This window comes from Filicampus tigris, chromosome 20 (assembly GCF_054856515.1).
Source record: "Filicampus tigris isolate MCC_2025a chromosome 20, RoL_Ftig_1.0, whole genome shotgun sequence".
NCBI classification, from domain to species: Eukaryota; Metazoa; Chordata; class Actinopteri; order Syngnathiformes; family Syngnathidae; genus Filicampus; species Filicampus tigris.
In genome coordinates this window covers 7601412-7621423 of record NC_141236.1, presented here as the reverse complement: position 1 = coordinate 7621423, position 20012 = coordinate 7601412, and the positions used below count along the sequence as shown (strand labels likewise).

Genomic DNA, 20012 nt, shown 5'->3' with positions numbered 1-20012 from the left:
CCTCATCCACGATCACCGCCGCCATCTTGTGGCCAAAGACGAATACGACAGGGTTGATTTGCCTTTCAACTTAAAACATTTATTACACGACAAGAAATGAGATGGAAAATACAAAAACATGACAAATATCATACACACACAAAAAAATCCTATTTTACTCGGGCTGATTCAATTTACAAACATTTTCAATGTTATACTTGGGGGGGGGAAGGGTTTTTGCAACTGGAACACATACATTTGGTTTTAGTCTCACACACAAAAACAGAACAGCCCTTCACAAGGTGTCAAGATAGAATTGCACGGGCTATTTCGCTGTAGGATTGAATATCACACACACAAACACTGAAGCACACTCATGCCCTTTCTCACATCCACTCACTTTCCACACACAAACGTATTCACTTCCTCACTCACTCCCACTAACTCTTTCACTCATACTCATTCTCTCACTCTATAAGATGCAGATACTGCACACCTGGCAGCTTAAAACCCTCTTTCAGTTTTGTCAAACAAACGCTTCCATTATCAGCCACAGGATCACAAAGCAAACAGTAACATTAGGAGGGCATGACTTTCGATAAACAGTGCCAACAGGTGGTCAAAAGAATGCAGAGACGATGACAAAAGAAGAAACTAAGATGGGACAGACAGACAGGCCTACGGAGCACAATCACAAGCGGCTTAACTCGGTCTAACACCCATTAAGAAGACTTGAGTACAACAAAGTTCAACCTCCACCAATGGGATTAAGAGCAACTTTACATTGGTGGAACCCAAACATCTCATATAAGACATACTCACACTGGAAAATATACAGTACACAATCCCTCATTTTCATGAACCATTTCAAGTAGTTTTTGGTGCTTAACAGAGGGAACAAGATATTCAAAAGCATAGTGGTTCAGGGCGTGTGATGATTAGAATTAGCTGCCTTGTTTTAGTCTGCTCAGGATTATGCAAACTGCTCAAATGTACAATCATAAAGGTCCTATTTTCCACTTTGAACATTTTCAAACGATGTCGGATCAATAGAGACGCCTACACGCGCGCGCGGGGGTAAAAAAAAAAAAAGGTCTACATCAAAGATGCCGCAACAGGAAGAACCAGCTGCGCTAACAGGAGGGCGGAATCGACGGGTGGCCGTTGCCAACGCCCCACGCATGCAGCGTGAAACAAAAAGACACCTGAGGTACTCTGGCCAAAAGCTCATGTGATCAGTAACTGAAGTCCACCTGACTCAAAAGTCGGCATCCGCCACAAAGTCTGATAAAAGTTCCCATGAGTCCTTCTTCACAGAGTCACTCCGAATCTCATGGGAATTTGGAGGCGAAGCAAAGTGGCCATTACACACCCAACCACGCCTTGTCACAGTGAATTAGTGGTGAGCAAATGGTGCCTCGCAACGAGATGGGTCAGTGTTTGAAATCATTGTCAAGCGCCTTTTTTATTTGTTTGTTCTTTCAAGGTAGCGTGAACCAGCACATAATCGCAGTATTCTTGTGCGTAGGCCATTTGACAGTATTGCTTTGGCACCAAGTGATGGAATCTTGGTGTTTAAGTGAGTTGAGGAATTTCGGATTTCAAATCAATAATCATTATTTATTTAAAGGGTTAGTTTAAAGCGGAAGTCAACCCAAACATTTTTTTTTCAACAATATGTTCTAAGCAAGCCCGTTATTTGAAACAGGGCATTCTGATAAATATTGCGTTTGTGCAATAAGTGTTAATCAACTCGTTTTTAGCCATCTCCGGGGGCGGCCATTTTGTCTTCTGTCGACTGAAAATGACATCACAACTGCTCACAGCGACCAATCACGGCACAGACTCAGAAAACAGGTCAGCCGTGCTTGGTCGTTGTGAGCGGTTGTGATGTCATTTTCAGTCGACAGAAGAAAAAATAGCCGCCGCCAGAGATGGCTAAAAATGAGTGCTATTTGCTGCTTAATTTATATTCCACAAACACAAAATTAATCAGAATGCCGTGTTTCAACTAGTGGGCCTGCTGGGAACATATTCTTCCGCTTTAAGTACAGAGGTGCCTTGCGATATGATTGCCTTGCTGATTTTTTGGACTTGCGTTACAAGTAAGCAAGTGTGAGGCCAGCAGCATAATAAAATGTCAGCTGCTCTTGTGTAAAATGTGCCATCTTGGGCTCAAGTGGACTACAAATTGTTCTTGAAGTCAATGTGAGGTTATGGGTCTCTATGTGTCCGTCCTGTGATTGACAGTTGAGTATAGAAAACGAAGGGATGGATTTTCATTTAAAATTTGTTGCATACAATCTTTCCTTGACAACGTCTTACAGCAAATGTCAGGATGGTATTTGTGAGTAATGGAAGTGCGACTGTAACACGAGCGTGCTTGAGTGTTGTTGGGCCAACAAAAACTCTCGCTGTGACAGGGCCTGGGGGCACGTGGCAGCCAAAAATGTAGGCCAAACTGGATGTCTAATGTGGGCCACATTACTCTCGCTCCAACCGTCTGCCAACCCCCCGCCGCCTGTCGTGAACGAGCCCTGGCCACGCCCCTCCCAGTCGCGGGCCTAATCATCCTTTAAGCCGGTGTGTGACGCCCGTTTCCTGTTCTCATTGTCTTCCTCCTGAAGGCTGGCGTGCAACTTGACACAGATGCCGGCGTCGCCGCTACGCACCGCCTGCAGGAAGAGATCGGTATGCTCCCTGAGGCGCTCCAAGTCCGTTTGCGTGCGGCGGTTCTGCCGCAGGAGCTCCTTGGTGCGCAGAGTGATGTCCAGGAGCCCCGATTTGCTCAGGATGTTATACGTGTTGCAGAAGCGCTTCCGCCTCGTGTCGTCGTCGTCGTCCCAATTGTGTTCGGCCGACGAGGCATTGTCTAGTGGCGTCGGGCTGTTAGCGCAGCTGGGAGGGCGGGAGGAGAAAGATGAGGATAATTCCGACTGGCTGATAGCCGGCGAAGGCGCCTCGCTGGTGATTTGCGGGAGTTGGGGCTGCGGCGGTCGCGCGTTGTCGGGGGTTCCCGAAAGAACCGAGGTCTGGCTCTGGCTCTTCTGCGGCTTCTCTTTTGGACTGTGATCGCCCTGAGATCCTGACGCCGAGGAAGAAGATAAAGAACAAGACGAAGAGGCGGAGGAACAGGCGGTTCCCCTCCCAGAGGATGAACTGTCGCCAGGATGCGGCGCGATCTTGGGGTAGGACTTGAGAATGGGAAGATACTTCTTGGGGCGCCTGTGTCGAGAGGCCTCCTTGGAAGCTTGGCGGGAGACGACGGGCTGCAGGAAGACCACCTGACGCTGCTGGACCACCGGCTGAACCACCTCCACGGCGGGACTGAAGCTCCAGGGCTTCATGGCCGGGGGATTGTCCCCGGGCTGCAGAAATAACACCGTCAATATCAATGTTATGGCTCCATAAAGAACACCGCCATGTATGCCATCAGACACGATACTGTTTTATGGATGAGGGATGAAACGAATGCATATACAAAAACTGCGTACGGCTGAACAATTAATCAAACTCAAATTGACATTGCAATTTAGTAGAATAGAATTTTCCAAATAGCTTTCTTTTATTTATTTACTTATCTAGTGTCTAGACGTTCAGGGTTTAAGAAGTGCAAGTCTACATGTTTATATTTTTTGTCCACTATACTTTGTATTTTTTCCAATTGTGAAGTTTGTTTCAGTTTTGTAATATAAAAATACAATTCTAATATTTTGTCCAATATTTTCATACTTTTCAAATAAGATTTTGTAGTTCTTAACATGTAGTATAAGTAGCAGTAGTAGTAACATTTTTTTGTCCATCATTTTGTAATATTGTGTGAGATTTTATGTGTCTTCAATTATTCTTTTTTCTTTCCCTTTTTATGCAATATTTTGTAATATTTAGTCTAGTTTTTTTCTATTGTATATATTTTTAATTTAATATACTTTTCTAACATTTTTGCATTTTTCCAATGACTGTCTTTTGAACGAGGAAAAGGTAAGCAAAAATGAACGAGGCCACTTTCAGCCAGTGTAGACATCTGAAGCCCAGTTACAAGCACCCCCAAAAAAAAATTGCAAGCATACGCAAAAAAGATGTTCGCCCCCCGCACCTGTTAGAGTTGTGTAAGGTGAACTGTGTTCATAAGAATTCCTATTTGACACTTGTGTGGGGGCACACAGATAATGAAGGCTGTTATTTTGGAGTCAGGAGGTCCAGTGAGACCTCCAAGCAGCAGAATGTAAATTCTTTCCTTTGACTTGGTTTCTTTAAAACGAGCTAATTCATCTTCTTGGTCTCGGGAAGAAAAAAAAAATCTGATACATGTCGCATCTAGGCAAAAAAAAATAAATAAAGGATGTAATTGAGCTGCAGTGTGAATATTGGAGAGATAGATGCCTAATATTTACATTTTAGAATACAGTACAATGCATCTTCCAACATACGTTTTTTTGGGGAACAGATTAATAGCATTTCCTTCATTTCAAAAGCCAAAGTTGATTAGAGATGTGTCATTTGAGTTGCAAGCGTGTTCACAAAACCAATTAAACTCCTAAGTCAAGGCACCACTGTATTCGAATCGTGTGCCTTGAACACACAGGCTGATGTGCTGTGTGTTTGTGCAGTGCCCTTATACCTGTTTTAGGAGCACATTGTTCATGATGATCATGGGGGACATACTGGAGTAGGACCCCCCTACCACAGCCAGCTGCCCGGAAGCAGAATTCTGGGCGCCCTGCTGCATGGAAGGCCGCGGCGAGTCCTCAGAGTCAGTGTTGTCCATGGTACTCGTGTGCTCCGAGCTCACATCTGAAGAGGAGGACAAAGAAGAGGAGGAGGTGTAACTAATTGGACACTCATTCAAAACACACGTGAAGGCTAGTAAAAGTTGAAGGTGGAACCTGAGAATCCGGAGTCCCTTTCCGAATCGGCTCGGGGTTTGCTGTGAGACTTCATGATGTGCGGCCTATTGGATCCCCGCGGGTCGCTCTCCGCCTTCCGCTTGGCGCTCATCTCCTCGCTTTCCTGTTGCTACAGACAAGATGGCCTACCAGCAACTACATCAGCATATCAGCGGGTAAATCTGGAAATCAATAGACAAGATCAAATGGACTTAACACCTTTCCCGCTCAAGACCTTTCACGTTGAGTTAGAATGGGTGTAATGAAGATGACTTGTCATTTTTTTAGGTAGGGCCGCAAAAGAAGTGGGACAGCGCCTGGTGTATAAAGGAATTTTTAACACTACTTTCTCCCTTCTGGTTACGGTGAAATCAGTTGTTGCAGTCAAAAAGTACTGTACAGCAGGGATACACCGATAGCACTTTCTGTCAGGCCGGGTATGAGTACAAGTACGCACTTACATCTGAGTAGTCGCAGATGCAAAGTACCGATACGTGATAATAGCATTACACCTTGCAATTGCAATAAAAATAGGTGTTATTTTAATCAAGTATTATTTAGACACACAAAACACTAACTTTTACTGCACATGGCATAATTTTCATTCAAATGTAACACTGGTCAGAGTAACAACTTGGCATTACTGATATCTTAACATCCTGCCTGTGACAAGGCATTTCACTTAGGGCCCGACAGATTAATCAGCGGGCCCATTAAACTGGCCGATATGAGCTTTTAAAATTGGCAACGGAGATTTTTTTTCTACCACTAAAACATTACAACATAAAACATAATGCCATTTAAAAGGTCTATTTAGAATTCAGTAAGTGTGATATATCATTTATGCATTTAAAAAATGAGAGTCCGTGTATTGCTGGGTCTAGAATATAGTAAAATGGCTTAAGGGAAAGTCAGAATTGCTGGTTGTACTGGTTGCAAAGCAGCATGATATACGCCAGCAACTTCTCACTTTGGTGATATTTTTTTTTCTCCAAAATCCAATCATCTGTAAAATGTAATTTGTGAAGCAATGTCGGGGCACATACGGACATACAACCATTCACACGCCCCTTCACACCTAAGGTCAATTTAGAATATTCGGTGAACATAACGTGCATGTTTTGGAAATGTCGGAAGAAGCCTGAGTACCTGCAGAAAACCCACACAGTCACGGGAAGAACATGCAAACTCCACACAGGTAGGCTGAATCCCAGATTCGTAACCCCAACGCCACAAGATGAATGCAGTAACCACTTGCCCACCGCGCTGAGCTGCCTGTAAGGTAAGTATGTTATGATGCTCGAGTGTTTTGGGGTTATCTTTCAGTGCTTTCATTGCAGTGTAAATGAAAGCACACGAAAAGACGACTTTTTCAAGAATAGTGCTCAGCCTGGGACACAACTGCGTTATTAGGTATGCATATCGCATTAAAATCACATTTTAAGGCGGGGTAAGATTGCATGAGTTTTTCAAAATGCTTTGAGTCGACACATCGCATACAACTCGGAACATTAGCACTATTGTTAGCAACGCGCTAATTTGACGACGCACCCACAGCTAACGTTTAGCCTTTAGCCTCGACTGTGAAGAGAAACATACAGAAAAGAACAAAAAACAACAAATGTCGACCAAAATAATTTTAAAACTTACTTTTCCGCTCCGCAGTGAAGAGGGTGAGAGAGAGGACACGGGCCGGAGGTGAACGGAAAGTGTATCCCAGTGAGGCAGCCTGCTCATCGGGCGGATGCTTTTCCGTCTGTGGAAGGTGGCTGGTGGCCAGCACTCGCGGCTTTCCACGGTACAGTACACGAGACAGGACGGCCCCTCCTCCCACCTATCAGTCACATGTGAAGCACGGTGGCACCAACCGCCAGCAGACGTCGTAAATTACCATTTCACGTCCCTCAAATAATATAATAATAATAACGTTCTTATTTATGATGGTTTTGTAGTAATTTTGTCGTTACAAGACGACAAAAACGCTGCCAAAGCAGGAAATAAGTCCCAGGCGCTTTGCCATATATGGAAAAAGAGGAGGCCTTGTCTGGCGTCTTTCTGACATCATCAACGTCCCCGCCCACACTGTCGCGTTCCGACCTCATGATTGGCCAACCCGGCCAGCAGCTGAAAAACGTGACTGCTAACCAATGTGAGGCAGGTTGAAGTACATCGTGTTCAGGAGGCGTACAGTACTGCACACACACGTACGACACAAGCATATCTCATGTACCATCGGGGAATCCACTGACGTGGGCTCTCGCTTGTAATATTGTGGCGTCATTACATAATAGACCCGCTTGTCCCGGAGCTAACCTGAGCTCCTATTCTCTGGAGTGGGTGGCGTCATAAAACACAAGACTGCTTACTGGCTGGAGACACAAAGTTCTCACATGCTCAAATTGCGGCAGTAACACAAACTGAAAGTCAATGATTAACATACAACGTAGGTAGAAATCACAATTAAAAAATGCATTCTGTGCAACGTGCAGTACCAAGCTGACTAATACTACTTATTAAAACCTGCATTTTAATATTGTTTCCCCATGTGAATGTTTTGTTGTCTGAACAGAAGTCCAACTATCAATTTTCTGGTTTTCTGTATACAGACATTCCTTGGCATTCGCAGTCTCACAGTAACGCAGATTTTTCGCTGTATTATAGAATTTTGTGGTGATCCTTCTTGTTACTGCTCACTCACGCAGCAATTAATGCAAACCAACAGAAAGTGTGTGAAAAAGACAATGCCCAAAGTTTGGATTATTTCAGACTGGAAAAAAAAAGTGTAACGTGTCTACTGCGAAGGTAAACTAGCTTACAGAAAATCACGTCTAGTATGAGTTGACACAGTGAAAAACAAGCTAATAATAGCTCATTTCATGTAGCCTACAAGTGGTCAAGGATAGACATAGCCACTTTCAATCAGTAAATTGAACGAACTGAATAAGTTAAAATCATAAACACATTCATACATTAGCTGCTTTAGAGCTATAATTGACGCTCCAGGGACTCAATGCGCAGACTGGCTAACCTTAGCTAAAAACAACCAACGACATATTACATTTGGAAATGACGTCCTCTGGGGACCTCTAGCTGCACTGGAACATAATTTACTAACAATGACATTACATGGAATGTCTCACATGTCACCATTCTCAATGTACATAGAAACAAGTTATTATTTTTATATAATTTATTTGAATAAGGAAAAAAAAAATTACAGCTGCAGTCTTGCAATGGTTTCCGCGGGTCTCAGGATTTTTGCATGGTTCAAAATTCGAATAGACACACTGCAGGCAGGGCTTCCATTAATTATAAGCGTCCAGATGCATTCTCAAGGCACGCTGCCTAAATTGGGATGCCGTGTTCCCGAGAACGGCCTGTGCTGTCACTATAACAAAGATGGATGAAGGCGCCTCACGAAACATTGCACTTACGCACACAAAAAAAAAACAACTTTAGGCTTGTAAGGTTGAAACCACTGATTTATTGGGATTAAATTTGGTGGAACTAACACATTTTTCTCCAATAACATCCTCAATTTTAAGATTGGGTTAGCTCAAGGGTGGGCAAACATTTGTGAATCAAAGGCCATATTTTGCCCACCCCAGGGTTAGCCGGAATGACTGAGAACACAAATGTGTTTGTGTGTAGGAGGCCTTTATTTGACGACTTTGACAGACACTACCTGTGCCAATAATAAATAAACATAACCTTTTTTCACCCCTCTTAAAAAAAAAAAGCTAAATAAAGCCTCGTCCTTGTTTTAACACTGTCATTTTGGTGGGACCTGAAATACGAAGCAGGCGTGTACACTAACACGAGCAATGTAGAATTGTTACAAGATATCAAGGCTGCTGTTCTACAAGGGAGGACAATGTTTTTAGCGGCGTACGTGTTTTACTTTTCTGTGGAGAAGGCTCGCTTCATGAGCGGAGGCGGCGTCTTGCCGGCTTCGTACAGCGACTCGGGTGGCGGCGTGCTCAGGCAGCACCAGTCCGGTATGCGGCCCGTCTGGTTGTAGTAATCACGGGACACTGACCTGCTGCCCAGGATGTCCTGTAGCGCACCAAATATGGCCCCTAGTGGAAATGAACAAAGTTGTGAGAATGAGGTTTTTTTTTTTTTTTAAAGAGTGAGTCATAATAAAGTCTTTCCCACCTCCGAGCCAGGCGGTGCAGTTGGGCTTGGCAGGCGGCGAGTGCATGCGGAAGTTCTTGCTGGCCAGGACGTCACAGTACTTGGGTTTCTCTACCAGCAGGCGAATCTCGGCCAGCAGCCGGTGCAGGAAGCCCGGCAGCATGGCCGTGCCGCCAATCACCACCAGGTTCTCTGACAGTACTTTCCGTGTGTCGATGGGGCACTAAAACGACACAAGTGGACATCGTCATTTACAGTGACGACCCATTGGCAAGAGGGTGTTGTTGCATTTCTCTCCTTTATTTCGAACATCTATAACAATACAAAGAATAATCATTAGGAAAGTATAATAGAACAAGTTACTTGTGCAAAAAAAAAAAACAAAAAAAAAAAGGGGAAAGTTAGTTTAGTCGGATTCGCCGACAGGCGGACATTTAAAATTAGAGGTGAACCGGGCTGTAGACGGGTACTATACCCCCCACCCCCCGCGGGGATTTTATCATAACAGTCAACTGTTCATGCAGAAATTATAGGTAGCAATATAACATGACAATTTCCCAGCTTCAGGCATAGCAAAAAGCCCTTTTCAAACTGCTTGTAATAACGGCAATCGTCTGTTTCTCTGTTTTGTGTGAACCGCATTTTCCACATGCAATTTGCATTTTATCCACTTTCAGAGAGACCTTATTTGGCTCCACAGCAGCACAATTAATTAGTCCAGCCTCCTTCAACTCCCCATGCTGCGACAGAAGCGCTCCAGTGGCCACGCGTCACCATGGAAACCAACTTATAAATCCAACCGTTTCTTCCTTTTCACATTTGGAAGATTCGACACATAACCACAAAAAGTTGTTGAAGCTCTGCGGGGCTAATTAGTTAGGTGCAACTATGAAAATCAAGAAGTGAGTTTTCTCGCCGTGTACCTTAACCAGGGCGTCAAGTATGAGTGAGGCCACACTCTTCTCCTCATTGTCCTGCTCAAACATAATCTCCATCAGAGAGTCCCTGCAAAGTAAGTGGAGTGAGTGAAGTTCCAGACACTTGAAAAGTTAGCATGTTGTCATGGCTACATCTCCACAATTCATTGCTAATATTCTTATAGTGTATAAAGCTCCAATACAGACAGATAGAAAGTGAATGGTTGCGGGGTTCTATAGGCTGACAAAATTAGCAGGCCGACGTTGTTTTCACCTGATTGATCCTTTGATATGCAGGATTTTCTCACCATCCAAAGGATAGTCGACATCTGGAGGCGGAGCCGGACGCTACAAACACAAACAGAAGACAATTGCGAACTCAAGTCACAGTTAATTAGCTGTGTTCTTGATGTGTTCTCACATCTTCCTCACCTCAGCAGAACCGTCCATGTTGAAGTTGGCCGCCTGGAGCTTGAGGCCTCTCTGCAAGTCGCTGACAAAACATGTCCTCACTGTGTGAAACAACACTGTTGTATAAGAAAACTGCATTTGCCAAGAGGGCAATTGGAGATGTGTGTTCTGACCCACCTTTAATGTCCTCCACAGTCTCTTCTGGAATAGTGCCTGAGGGGGGAAAAGTAATGGGAATGACAGCACTGGATAAATAAATGTTCCGTATGAATTGAAGCGATACACGATAATAATGTAAATAACTAATCTATATTTCTATATAATTAAACTTATGTGCGTTCTGACTTAATTCATTTGGGCTCCTTCTGGTGCGCACGACTTGGGGCCCCGAGGGGCAGCAAAATACTGTCACGCAGACACATATGATGAAGACTTTCACAACTACAGTAAATGACTCAGTAACTGTAGTAATAGTAGTAGATTTTCACAGAGGATAAAGAATATATCCATTGCTTAAAGCGTTTTAACATCGCCACATAGAGGCTACTTGTTAGCTTGTCTATGGTGATTCCAATTGTGTTAGCATTAAGCTAGCTGACTTAAAGGCAATGTTGTGTGGTTGTTTAAATTATGCAATGTGTAATTCTCTTTGTTTTATGTTAAGGCTGACAGTAAACCACACAGTCAACATTTTGAAGCCTTTTTTTTATTAAAGATTTTTATTCTCTATTTGTCCAACTGGCGCTTGTTGTGAAGTGAGTTAGCAATTTTCCAGCTTTGGAGGTAGTTACATGCCCCTTTTCAGATTCTTTTCCAATTTTTCCAATGTTCTGTATAAAACCCAAACTGCATTTTTTTTTTTCCACCTTCAGTCGGTTCTGTTTCAAAGGCACTGGGGGGTAAACAAAACAGTCCTTGATACCAATGACGGCGGGTACACTTTGCCCAGTGGTGCTGTCTGTGTCCACGGTGCACTGTTCCACAAGAAGTCCATCTAATTCTCTAAAATAAACACACATATATGCCATTAAGTCAATTATATTATAAATGCTTGTGTGTATGATACAGTCCATAAAAGGTACTCACTTGTGGATGGCTTTGCCGCCCAAAGGCAAAGCCTCCCAAGCCGGCAGGATCGGAGTGCACTCATACACCTGATGGTGGAGTTAAGACGTTTGCATAAATAATGAAGTTCCAAACATTACAAATCTATGTTTAAAAAGAAGCTTTGTCCCTGGTTTAAATGAAAGGATACGGGCAGCACCAACGTCTCAGTATGGCCACAGTCCATCACGAGAGCCGAGTTGATGCCTAGTGTCATGATGGCCATGAGGTGACTTGGTGCAAACAGCACAGAGGGCACCTAGCCATAACAAAAAACAACATGTTAAAAGTTGAGAAAAGCTGACTGCTTTTTTTGCAAGGTGTGTTGCTGTTTTCAATCAAGTTATACCTCAAACTGTTTGAAGAAAACCTTGGTGAGTGTCTCCCTGAAGTGCGATGGGCAGAGGATGGACTCGATAATGACCACCCTTCTGTCGCGAGGGTTCACCAGCAGATGTCTGATGATTAGAAATATTTACAAAAAGTTTCGGGTGTGTTTTTTTCCCTCAATAACAAAAACACACAGTACATTACCTGAAGTACAGTGTGTGGATAAACTCTTTTAGGATGACATAGAGCTCTTCTGTGTTGATGTTGTACTGAACCACTTTGGTTGCCTGAAAGGAAAAGAATGTGACAAAGCAGTCACTCACATGAGACTTCAGCTGAGTGAGCATCCCAATAAAATTAACTTCAAGTGTTGGTTGTTATCTTTTGGAAATGACATGAGAAGGAATCTCGCTGCTCAGTGCAATATCCATTCATTTTCTTCATGGGTCATGGGTAGGGCGGAATGATTTTGAAAAATAATGTAATTGCATTGTTTATTTATTTTTACTTTAACCACAGTTTGTATGTTCTCTCTATGGTTGTTTCAGTTTTATCCAGTTACTCTGACACACATTCCTCCCACATTCCCAAAACATGTATGTGAGTGTGAATGATTCTCCATAAGGAGAAACACTACAAAAATGGATAAATGGAAGGAGATCTGCGTCTAACCTGCTGCTGTCCCGGCTTGCGGATCTCGCTCGGAATGATGAACCTGGGCCCCGTTTCCCCTGCAAAGCCGCATCTGGAATTTATATGAAAAAAAATAAAATAAAATAAGATAATGCAAAATGAGGTCACTGGCATAATGCTGTACAGCAAAAATAAGCAGTCAGTTAAGTCAATTGTGGGACAAAGATGACTTTATTTGTAGTCTGCTTCATGTGATTTGCCTTAAGCGAGGTTGTCATGGTTGATTTCAGTCATCATTGCTTCACTTATAATAGCAATTAAAATATTTTCAGTAAGACAGTGGTGTTAGGTTAGACGTTAACTGTTTGAATTAGACGGCATTTAGATCACCGAGTGCTATATACAAATGAAAAAAATGTCTTTCTGAAGACGGAGCTGTTGAAGTTAGATTAATCCGATTTGAGACGTCTGCCTCATGTGGCTTTTTTCCCAACAGTTTTTTTTTTTACTTTGCACCAAGTATTAAAGCTTTTTCTTGGGCATACCAGTACAATGACAGACTACAAATGAAATACACAACTGCAGAAAACCCATACATTAAGAACAATCATATTAAAATAATTGAGATTTTGGTACTGCTACTTACAGCATCATAACTTGTTTAGCGCCACTAACAGGTTAACGCTGTTTGTTGGCATTATTTATTCACGCGACTGCTTTACATAGTAATAAAAAGAAAATCATTGTTTAATGTAGCGGACAAAAACTGGAACATTTATCACAGTTTTCATTTAACAAGGCCTTAGCAGTATCAGCTAGCCGAATGCTAACGATTAACACTCACTTTGTGTATGCCGCTCCCAGATCGATGACAATGGCGGTCTTTTCTGCTCCACTGCCCAGACCGTCAAATAATGGCATTTTAACGTATTCAATTTTAATATAGTTGTTCAATTGACGTCGATGATCTCTTCTCGCATTATTTCATCTATCGATGTTTTTCTTTTTTTCACCCTCTTGGTTTGGGTTGGGGCTTGACAGGAGCGCACTTTCTTCTTCTTGTGTATTTATTGGCGGTTGGCAAACCACTTTACCGACACTGCCACTTAGCGGACTGGATGGCGAACTGAGCGCAAATGCATAGGGATAATATGAATACAAACATGTTAGCACTATACTAATGGTCGTTTCGGATCGTGAATTAGCATTTAAGCTAATTTACACTCCCAAAAACTGTGCAAATGACAGTTTCAATCATTTAGGGCTTCATTACGCCGTCACTCACTGCACGGTGGGCGCACTTGCCTGGAACACCGAACCCTCCTCTCTCTCCATCCATCCATGCATCCATCCATCAGCACACGAACCCCACATTCTCGTCTCCTTCTTTTCATCCTCTTCGATCCATCATGCACCCTGCAAGGTAAATGCACTCGTTCTTTGTCATTTTTGTACTCCAGAGAGATAGCCCACAATCTACATGGATTTATATTTAACGTGTGCAATGCGATTGGAGTGGTTCCATAACGCAGTGAGGAGGTTGTTGTTGTTGTTGTTGTATTAGTTGACATGTTTTGAGCATTTGCTCTCGGCAATGCTTACAGTGACTCAGCTCGGATTTAACCATGACACAGCGTATCTGGGGTTTGTTGCAATAATATAATATATATTTTTAAAAATCGCCTCATGCACGTTTAGTTGTAACAACATTTGACATTTATTTATCCTTGAAAAAGGGTAGAATAGATGCTATTTTTAGATGCCTTCGTTAAAATGGAAATGGAATATATATATGTACATATATACAAAACGCGCTTGCCCCAATTAATACTCAACTAGATCAATAATAAAAGTTTCATTGCTATCCAGAGGTGAGAAAGCACAATTGTGGTCTTGTAAGGTGGAACGCAAAATTGAATTAACAGGATTTGTAAACAGCAGTCGAACTGATTGTATGAAAGCTTAATTTTAATATGATAAGGGTTGTAACTGTTTTCAGTATTTAATTCAGTGATTGTTTGGCATACCACAAGAGGGAGCCATCAAAACACAAGTGGTATTTGTACAACAGATTGAGAATCACCGAATGTCGCATCATCGTCATGACTCCTGTGCTTCTTCATGTGCAGTCACTGAGAGCAGACAGGAGATGTTGCTGTCTGACACGCTCCATCTCCTCCTCCTGGCCGGAGTTTACCTGTGCGTATGTGGAAATGCGGTCCAGGATATCCGGAAGGAAGCTGCAGGCCCACTTGGCTTGAGATCCTTGAAGATGGTGACGCCAAACATGGACAGTCTTGATGCAGAATCCCAGCCCGGAGCGGTAAAAAAGTTCTGGAGGACTTTTGATGGAGAGAACACACACAAAGTTGTCTTGGAAAGGATACCGAGACCCACAGTGGGTGACATCAGTGCCTCGCTGCGTGAAGACGTGAGGTGGTCTTCCTCCACTAGAGCTCCAAATCCATCCAGTCCCATCCCCACGACGGCCTCTCTCGCCACTCGCACCTCCACGCCGTTGTCGGCATGGGAACGTGAAGGTCCGGTCATGCCCACGCCGCCGGAACCCTTCTTACCGGACATGGGTGACGACACGATGCCCAAAGAGGACGGCGTGGAGGGCCTGTGGACGGAGGCCCCCCGACCCAGCGGAGGTAAGTGCACCTTTGTTATACAGCGGATGACTCATTTTATTTTTGTATGACAGTCAGGAGCATTTTGTGAGGGCTTTTGTGATGCCTCTGGGTTGAGATTACTATGTTCCACTGTGACCGTGACCGCAAAAATACTGGCGGAGTGAAAATATTCGACTCTAGTCCATACCCTGAAAAATGCTTCTGAAGATCACAATACTTTGATAGAATTGCATTTTGGGGGTGGCAAAACTATTCAAAGAATCAACTCCTTTACATTAAGTCCATGTAAAGTGAAAATAAATGTCTTAAAATAAATTTGACACAAAAACAAAGAAGAGTGTTGTTAACAAACCTGTCAAATTTACATGATTAAAAAAGTCAAGTATAAAATAATTCTCTCTCTATAGCATCAGGATAAGTTCAGTGCTTAAGAAGTGCGGCCCACATGTTTACATATCGTTTCTTGAACCATGAAACGTTTAAGTGGTAAAGCTACAGATTTGTTTGCATTATTGTTCTAATGTTCTGATTTCTGTCTTGCTGAATTATGTTTATGCCACACTTGTTTGGTAGGATTTTGTGAAGTTGTCCAAGTGAACACTTAAAGGACCACAGGTCAAAGTGTTCAGTAAGATAACAACTCTAATTGAAGAAGATAAATAAACTGTCTTTCGTATTAATTCATGGTTCGTTTGCTTTCATTTTAGTATAAGTCTAACCTATAAGAGCAAAACATTGACTATGTGTAATAAATCTGATATTGTGTATAGTAATACAGTATTTGTACTTTGTTACCTGTAGACAGACAAGGCCGTTTAACACTTCCTGCCTGGATATCATTGTGTGAGCTATTTTCCACTTTTTTTTTTGTGTGGCAAACTCCAGACAGGAATAGAAGTTAATTAGAGCGCCGCCGGTCCCTGTCGGTGTTCAAAGCAGAGCGATGGGAAGGCAGGAAGGAAGGCAGACGGCACCAAAGGACATCGCTCGACGTGTCACATGCCTTTTTTGTGTGTGCTCTTCACTTGTTGTTTTGAGTTAGCATTGCTTTTGGTTACAGTGCCATCACTCAATTCTTCAAAAGCATATTAGAGCCAAACTGTCAAAACTAATAATCACACAATTAGATTGAAGTCATAATCTTATGAGGATTAAGTTGCATATTGTCAAGATAAAAAAAACAACTCTTGTATATTCTAACGATTCAAATACTGCATGAACTGTCAACCTAAACTTAAAATAAAGAGAATTACAGGTGAATTTAAAACAACTACATAGCTACCTTAGAAAAGTCTATTTAGCTTAATGCTAACAGACGATGCAAAACTCACTGGCATGCTAACGGTTAAAATTGATAGGCGCGGTTTTAGAAGCAATGGCTATTTGAACACAAAGGGTGGAGTAACACACGTAGACATAACATAGCAAGACTCACAGGCATATATACTTTACGCTGTATGAAAAATGACGCATCTTAGTGAGTCACTTACAGTATTAGTAGAAGAAATACACAAAACGGACACCTCATCCCCCGATAAAGTAGAAACATGGTCTTTACCAGCTAATCAGTGAAGAAAAATGACAACTTCAATAATACGGCAAAAACTATACACTGTAAAGTTTAATCATAACTTGCTTTATGAACTATATTATTATTATCAATATTATTATAGTAAATACGTTTTGACGTTGAATTGTTTCCGACAGCAGACACGGCCGCGCTGCCATCCCAGGACGAGGCCACGGAGGGCACTATGTCGTCCGAGTCACTGCCTCTCATTTTTGAGCCACTGGAAGAATCCGCGGCTCAGCTTCTGACTGCCGTCACGGCAACAGCAGTCACGCCTCTGTCGGAGGCAGACTTGGAGCGAGCGGTCGCCACGGAGACAGACAAGCCTCCACGCACAGCGTCCCTGATGACGGCTGATGCCAGCAAGCAATCAGGTCAGAGCCTCCAAAACGGTTGCTTCAAACCAAAATGTCCGACTTCTTGACCTTTTCGTTCGTTGACCTTTGTTTTTTTTTAAAATGGTCTTATAGCACATTTCTATTCTTTGGCTTTCGACTTAGCATGAGACTCTTCGTTGTTTTGGTGTTTTATTGTGTTTACTGTTTTTATGTTGTTCATTTATTGTTTAAAGTGTCTTTGTTTTTATATCTGATTTTGACTTTATGTGCCGTGGTTGTTTTTAAAGGGCTCTATAAATAATGTTGAGTTGAGTTAAATAGTCTGCGTAGATTCTAAACATAAACATTATTAAATATATTACTATATTACATATTATGAAAACCTGATATGCTAGAGAAAAAATGAGGGCACATTCAAAATCAGCGGAAAAAAATTCATCTCGAAAAGTTTACTTGCATCTCTGTTGAAAAATTCTGTAAAAAAATTGTAATCAATTTCCCCCTTCAATATTGTGATTACGATTTGATATGTGAGTTTGAAATTAAAAATAAACCACGCATGTGTATCAACCATCCCAAATTTTCATCCGCGCTCCACCGCTTCGTTTTATGATGTACAGGCACTGAGCAGATGTCACAACTCACCAACACTGCACATGCTTCCACTGAGGTAACCGTGGCAACCTATCCACCTGTGCCCAAACCCCAGTTGAGCTTAGAGGAGATGGACTCTGAGGGTAAATCGCAAAGACGGCCAACTTTTAATAGCGTGGCTTTACATATTTAACAAGGTGAAAAGCGACTTAACTTGCTTGCCTTTCAGACGATCAGGACGAGAATGACAATTCCGAGGAATCGCTGGAGAATGAGGAGAGCGAAGAGGACCCGACGGAGACGTCCCAGACTCAGCCTCCGTATAGCCTCATCCCCCCGCCTCCTGTCTGGGTGCAATGCAACCAGGGCCTGAGTATGAAACAGCACTGCCGCTTTGGGAGGGGATGACATTTTTGTTAGTGTGAAGAGCACAAAAGTACAAAAATGAAACAAAAAATGGATAGTATGATCATCCTCATTTTATTTATTTTTCAAGCTCAGGATTTTAACAGGTCCCAGTATTGCACTCTTCTGCACGGAGATGTCAGATGTACTTCTTTAGCCTCTACATTTTCTATAATTCTTCCTTGGTATCTCTCCAGCTTTGGATGTTGCTACATCTATCATGACTGCTGTCTCTATTTGTACTTGAATGCCAAGTTGAACTTGAAGCTCATCATTAAAGTTGACCCTTTCTTGCAGTGGGCAGCTGGGTGGCGCTGATCCGAGAAAAGGTGAGACTAACCCTCTAATCAGCCTTGTCTGTCACTACCTTTCTTTTTTTGTGACCTATTGCGTCTCTCCCCCACGGTTTAGGCGGGCTACGTTTCAGGCATGTTGGTCCCGGTGGCCATCGGTATGGCGGGGGCCCTTCTGCTCGTGGGCGCCCTCTACAGCGTGAGGAGGATCCAGCGCATGAGGCGGAACAGCTTCAAACGCCAGCGCAGAAAGGTCCGGCCCGTGGAGGTCGGTATGCAAATAATGTTAACTCCGCCAAGAATGTATTGTTAGCGGTTGATTGTTTGCAGGATTATGCAAAAACCTTCGATTTGTTGATCGAAATTTTGCCATAGAGAATATATCAACATCCGGCCAGCATAAAAAAAAAATCAGTGCTGTTAATAGTAAAATATAAAAATAGTCTGGATTTTTTTTGCCAAGTATATAAAGAGGGATCAAAATCGTGAAAAAAAAAATCAAGCCATTCGCTACGCTCTCAAATGCTGTGGCCCAGTCCACCGTATGCACCAAAACCACACCCCATAAACTGTCAATCAAATTTCACTTTTATAACCTGGAAAACGGGATGCTACTTCGCCTGGCATTTTTCTTATGCAATACGCATTTGTTTGTTGCGAAAATATATTCACTTTTTGGGATTTAAAGCATCACCATGTACAATTGCTTGTTCCTCCCTTAGCCCATGTGCCAAAAATGTTTGGTTTTTTGTATCATCCTGTTACTGATAAACCATCTAATGACACCTGCGTCTTTTGACGAAGGTCATGACGAACCCGTATGAATTCTGTTACCCGTAGCAACCAGGCGAGTCATGCACCGGCCGACAGGATCAGGCTATGCTGCTGGCTGACAGCTCCGAGGACGAGTTCTGATCCTAAAGACTTAACCCATCAATGTCGCCATGACAACAGCATCCATATACACTCGCCTCAGACACCTTTATATCCCTGGACAATCTCAGATGGGAACTTTATCCCATGTTTAAAAATGGTTCTGTGCAGTCATGTGATGCGCATTTCACATCAAACAAATGTGAATTAATTCAAAGGTAAAAGGTACACAATGTAAATACAGTTTAGTGCTTGTAAATGTATTTGTGTAAAAACACATTTATTTGTGACAAATCACCCTGACTTTAAGGAATAGGGACGAGGAAGAGCAAAAATATGACAGATATGATGCTAATGCATGTCAATTATGTTGTTAGCTTAGTGACACAGCAAGCCTTGCTCTGTTCAAATAAAGAAAAACTAGCTGAACATTTTCACTGAGAACTGTACTTGGGATTAAGTTATTTTGATTTTTAAAATAACATTCAAGAGCACCTCCAGTTAGATTGTGCCCTTTGGAACAGAACCAAACTATGGTTTGCTATGATACTAACATGGTTAGCCGCATCAAATCAAGGTGGTATCTAAATTAAAACAATTTCTTATTTTCATCTTTTCATTCACATTGTTTACGCCCATGTATAAATATTCATGAGACACATCATTAAGTCCACCCCACTCATCTAATCTAATGAGATTCAATACTTGAGCTGACCTTTGGGAGTACGTAATTTAATATTATTTGATTTGATTGTTGTATTTTTCTCCATGTGTTCATTGTTGAACTGTAGGTGTTTATGCAATAACACTGTTATAGGGTATAAAAAAAATAAAGATGTTTTGCCTCATGTGTTTTCTCAAAATAAAATAATTTCCGAAAATCAAATGGAGTGTGACTCGTGTTTA

The 20012-nt window shown here is 42.3% G+C and overlaps 3 protein-coding genes across 5 annotated transcripts; 1 reads left to right on the top strand and 2 right to left on the bottom strand.

The window, feature by feature from the left end:
* Positions 1–57: 57 nt before the first annotated feature.
* Positions 58–7191, bottom strand: cipcb (CLOCK-interacting pacemaker b). Of its 2 annotated transcripts, XM_086018819.1 has the most exons (5): positions 6516–7191; positions 6015–6140; positions 4866–5047; positions 4601–4773; positions 2544–3347 (listed from the first exon to the last, which is right to left on the bottom strand). In XM_086018819.1, the coding sequence occupies exons 3-5, from the start codon at positions 4975–4977 to the stop codon at positions 2544–2546; spliced, it is 1089 nt and encodes a 362-aa protein (XP_085874945.1). In that variant the 5' UTR covers positions 4978–5047; positions 6015–6140; positions 6516–7191. The 2 variants fall into 2 exon arrangements, with proteins under 2 accessions (XP_085874946.1, XP_085874945.1); XM_086018820.1 differs by lacking the exon at positions 6015–6140 and having other exon boundaries at positions 58–3347.
* Positions 7192–8326: 1135 nt separating this feature from the next.
* On the bottom strand, positions 8327–13464 carry actr10 (actin related protein 10). The gene is made up of 13 exons (XM_086018134.1): positions 13242–13464; positions 12437–12509; positions 11969–12051; positions 11784–11892; positions 11586–11693; positions 11417–11484; positions 11253–11332; positions 10508–10543; positions 10352–10431; positions 10194–10267; positions 9926–10007; positions 9024–9225; positions 8327–8944 (listed from the first exon to the last, which is right to left on the bottom strand). Exons 1-13 carry the CDS (start codon positions 13316–13318, stop codon positions 8763–8765), a joined length of 1254 nt encoding a protein of 417 aa, XP_085874260.1. The 5' UTR covers positions 13319–13464; the 3' UTR covers positions 8327–8762.
* Positions 13465–13543: 79 nt separating this feature from the next.
* armh4 (armadillo like helical domain containing 4) lies at positions 13544–19992 on the top strand. 2 transcript variants are annotated; one of them, XM_086018133.1, is made up of 8 exons: positions 13544–13820; positions 14527–15051; positions 16744–16977; positions 17562–17678; positions 17765–17908; positions 18238–18269; positions 18352–18501; positions 19074–19992. In XM_086018133.1, the coding sequence occupies exons 1-8, from the start codon at positions 13739–13741 to the stop codon at positions 19146–19148; spliced, it is 1359 nt and encodes a 452-aa protein (XP_085874259.1). In that variant the 5' UTR covers positions 13544–13738; the 3' UTR covers positions 19149–19992. The 2 variants fall into 2 exon arrangements, with proteins under 2 accessions (XP_085874259.1, XP_085874257.1); XM_086018131.1 differs by having other exon boundaries at positions 13546–13820; positions 16741–16977.
* The last annotated feature ends 20 nt before the right edge of the window (positions 19993–20012 follow it).

Excerpts from the sequence above, each read along its gene's own strand:
- cipcb (XM_086018820.1), bottom strand. The coding sequence starts at position 4,977 with ATGAGCGCCAAGCGGAAGGCGGAGAGCGACCCGCGGGGATCCAATAGG. Across the intron at positions 4,774-4,865 it reads AAGGGACTCCGGATTCTCAG|ATGTGAGCTCGGAGCACACG; the intron begins GTTCCACCTTCA and ends CCTCCTCTTCAG. Across the intron at positions 3,348-4,600 it reads ACAATGTGCTCCTAAAACAG|CCCGGGGACAATCCCCCGGC; the intron begins GTATAAGGGCAC and ends TTATTTCTGCAG.
- actr10 (XM_086018134.1), bottom strand. The coding sequence starts at position 13,318 with ATGCCATTATTTGACGGTCTGGGCAGTGGAGCAGAAAAGACCGCCATT. Across the intron at positions 12,510-13,241 it reads CTGGGAGCGGCATACACAAA|ATGCGGCTTTGCAGGGGAAA; the intron begins GTGAGTGTTAAT and ends TATAAATTCCAG. Across the intron at positions 11,333-11,416 it reads GGCGGCAAAGCCATCCACAA|AGAATTAGATGGACTTCTTG; the intron begins GTGAGTACCTTT and ends TGTTTATTTTAG.
- armh4 (XM_086018131.1), top strand. The coding sequence starts at position 13,739 with ATGCATCCATCCATCAGCACACGAACCCCACATTCTCGTCTCCTTCTT. Across the intron at positions 17,909-18,237 it reads GCAATGCAACCAGGGCCTGA|TGGGCAGCTGGGTGGCGCTG; the intron begins GTATGAAACAGC and ends CCTTTCTTGCAG. Across the intron at positions 18,502-19,073 it reads GAAAGGTCCGGCCCGTGGAG|CAACCAGGCGAGTCATGCAC; the intron begins GTCGGTATGCAA and ends TGTTACCCGTAG.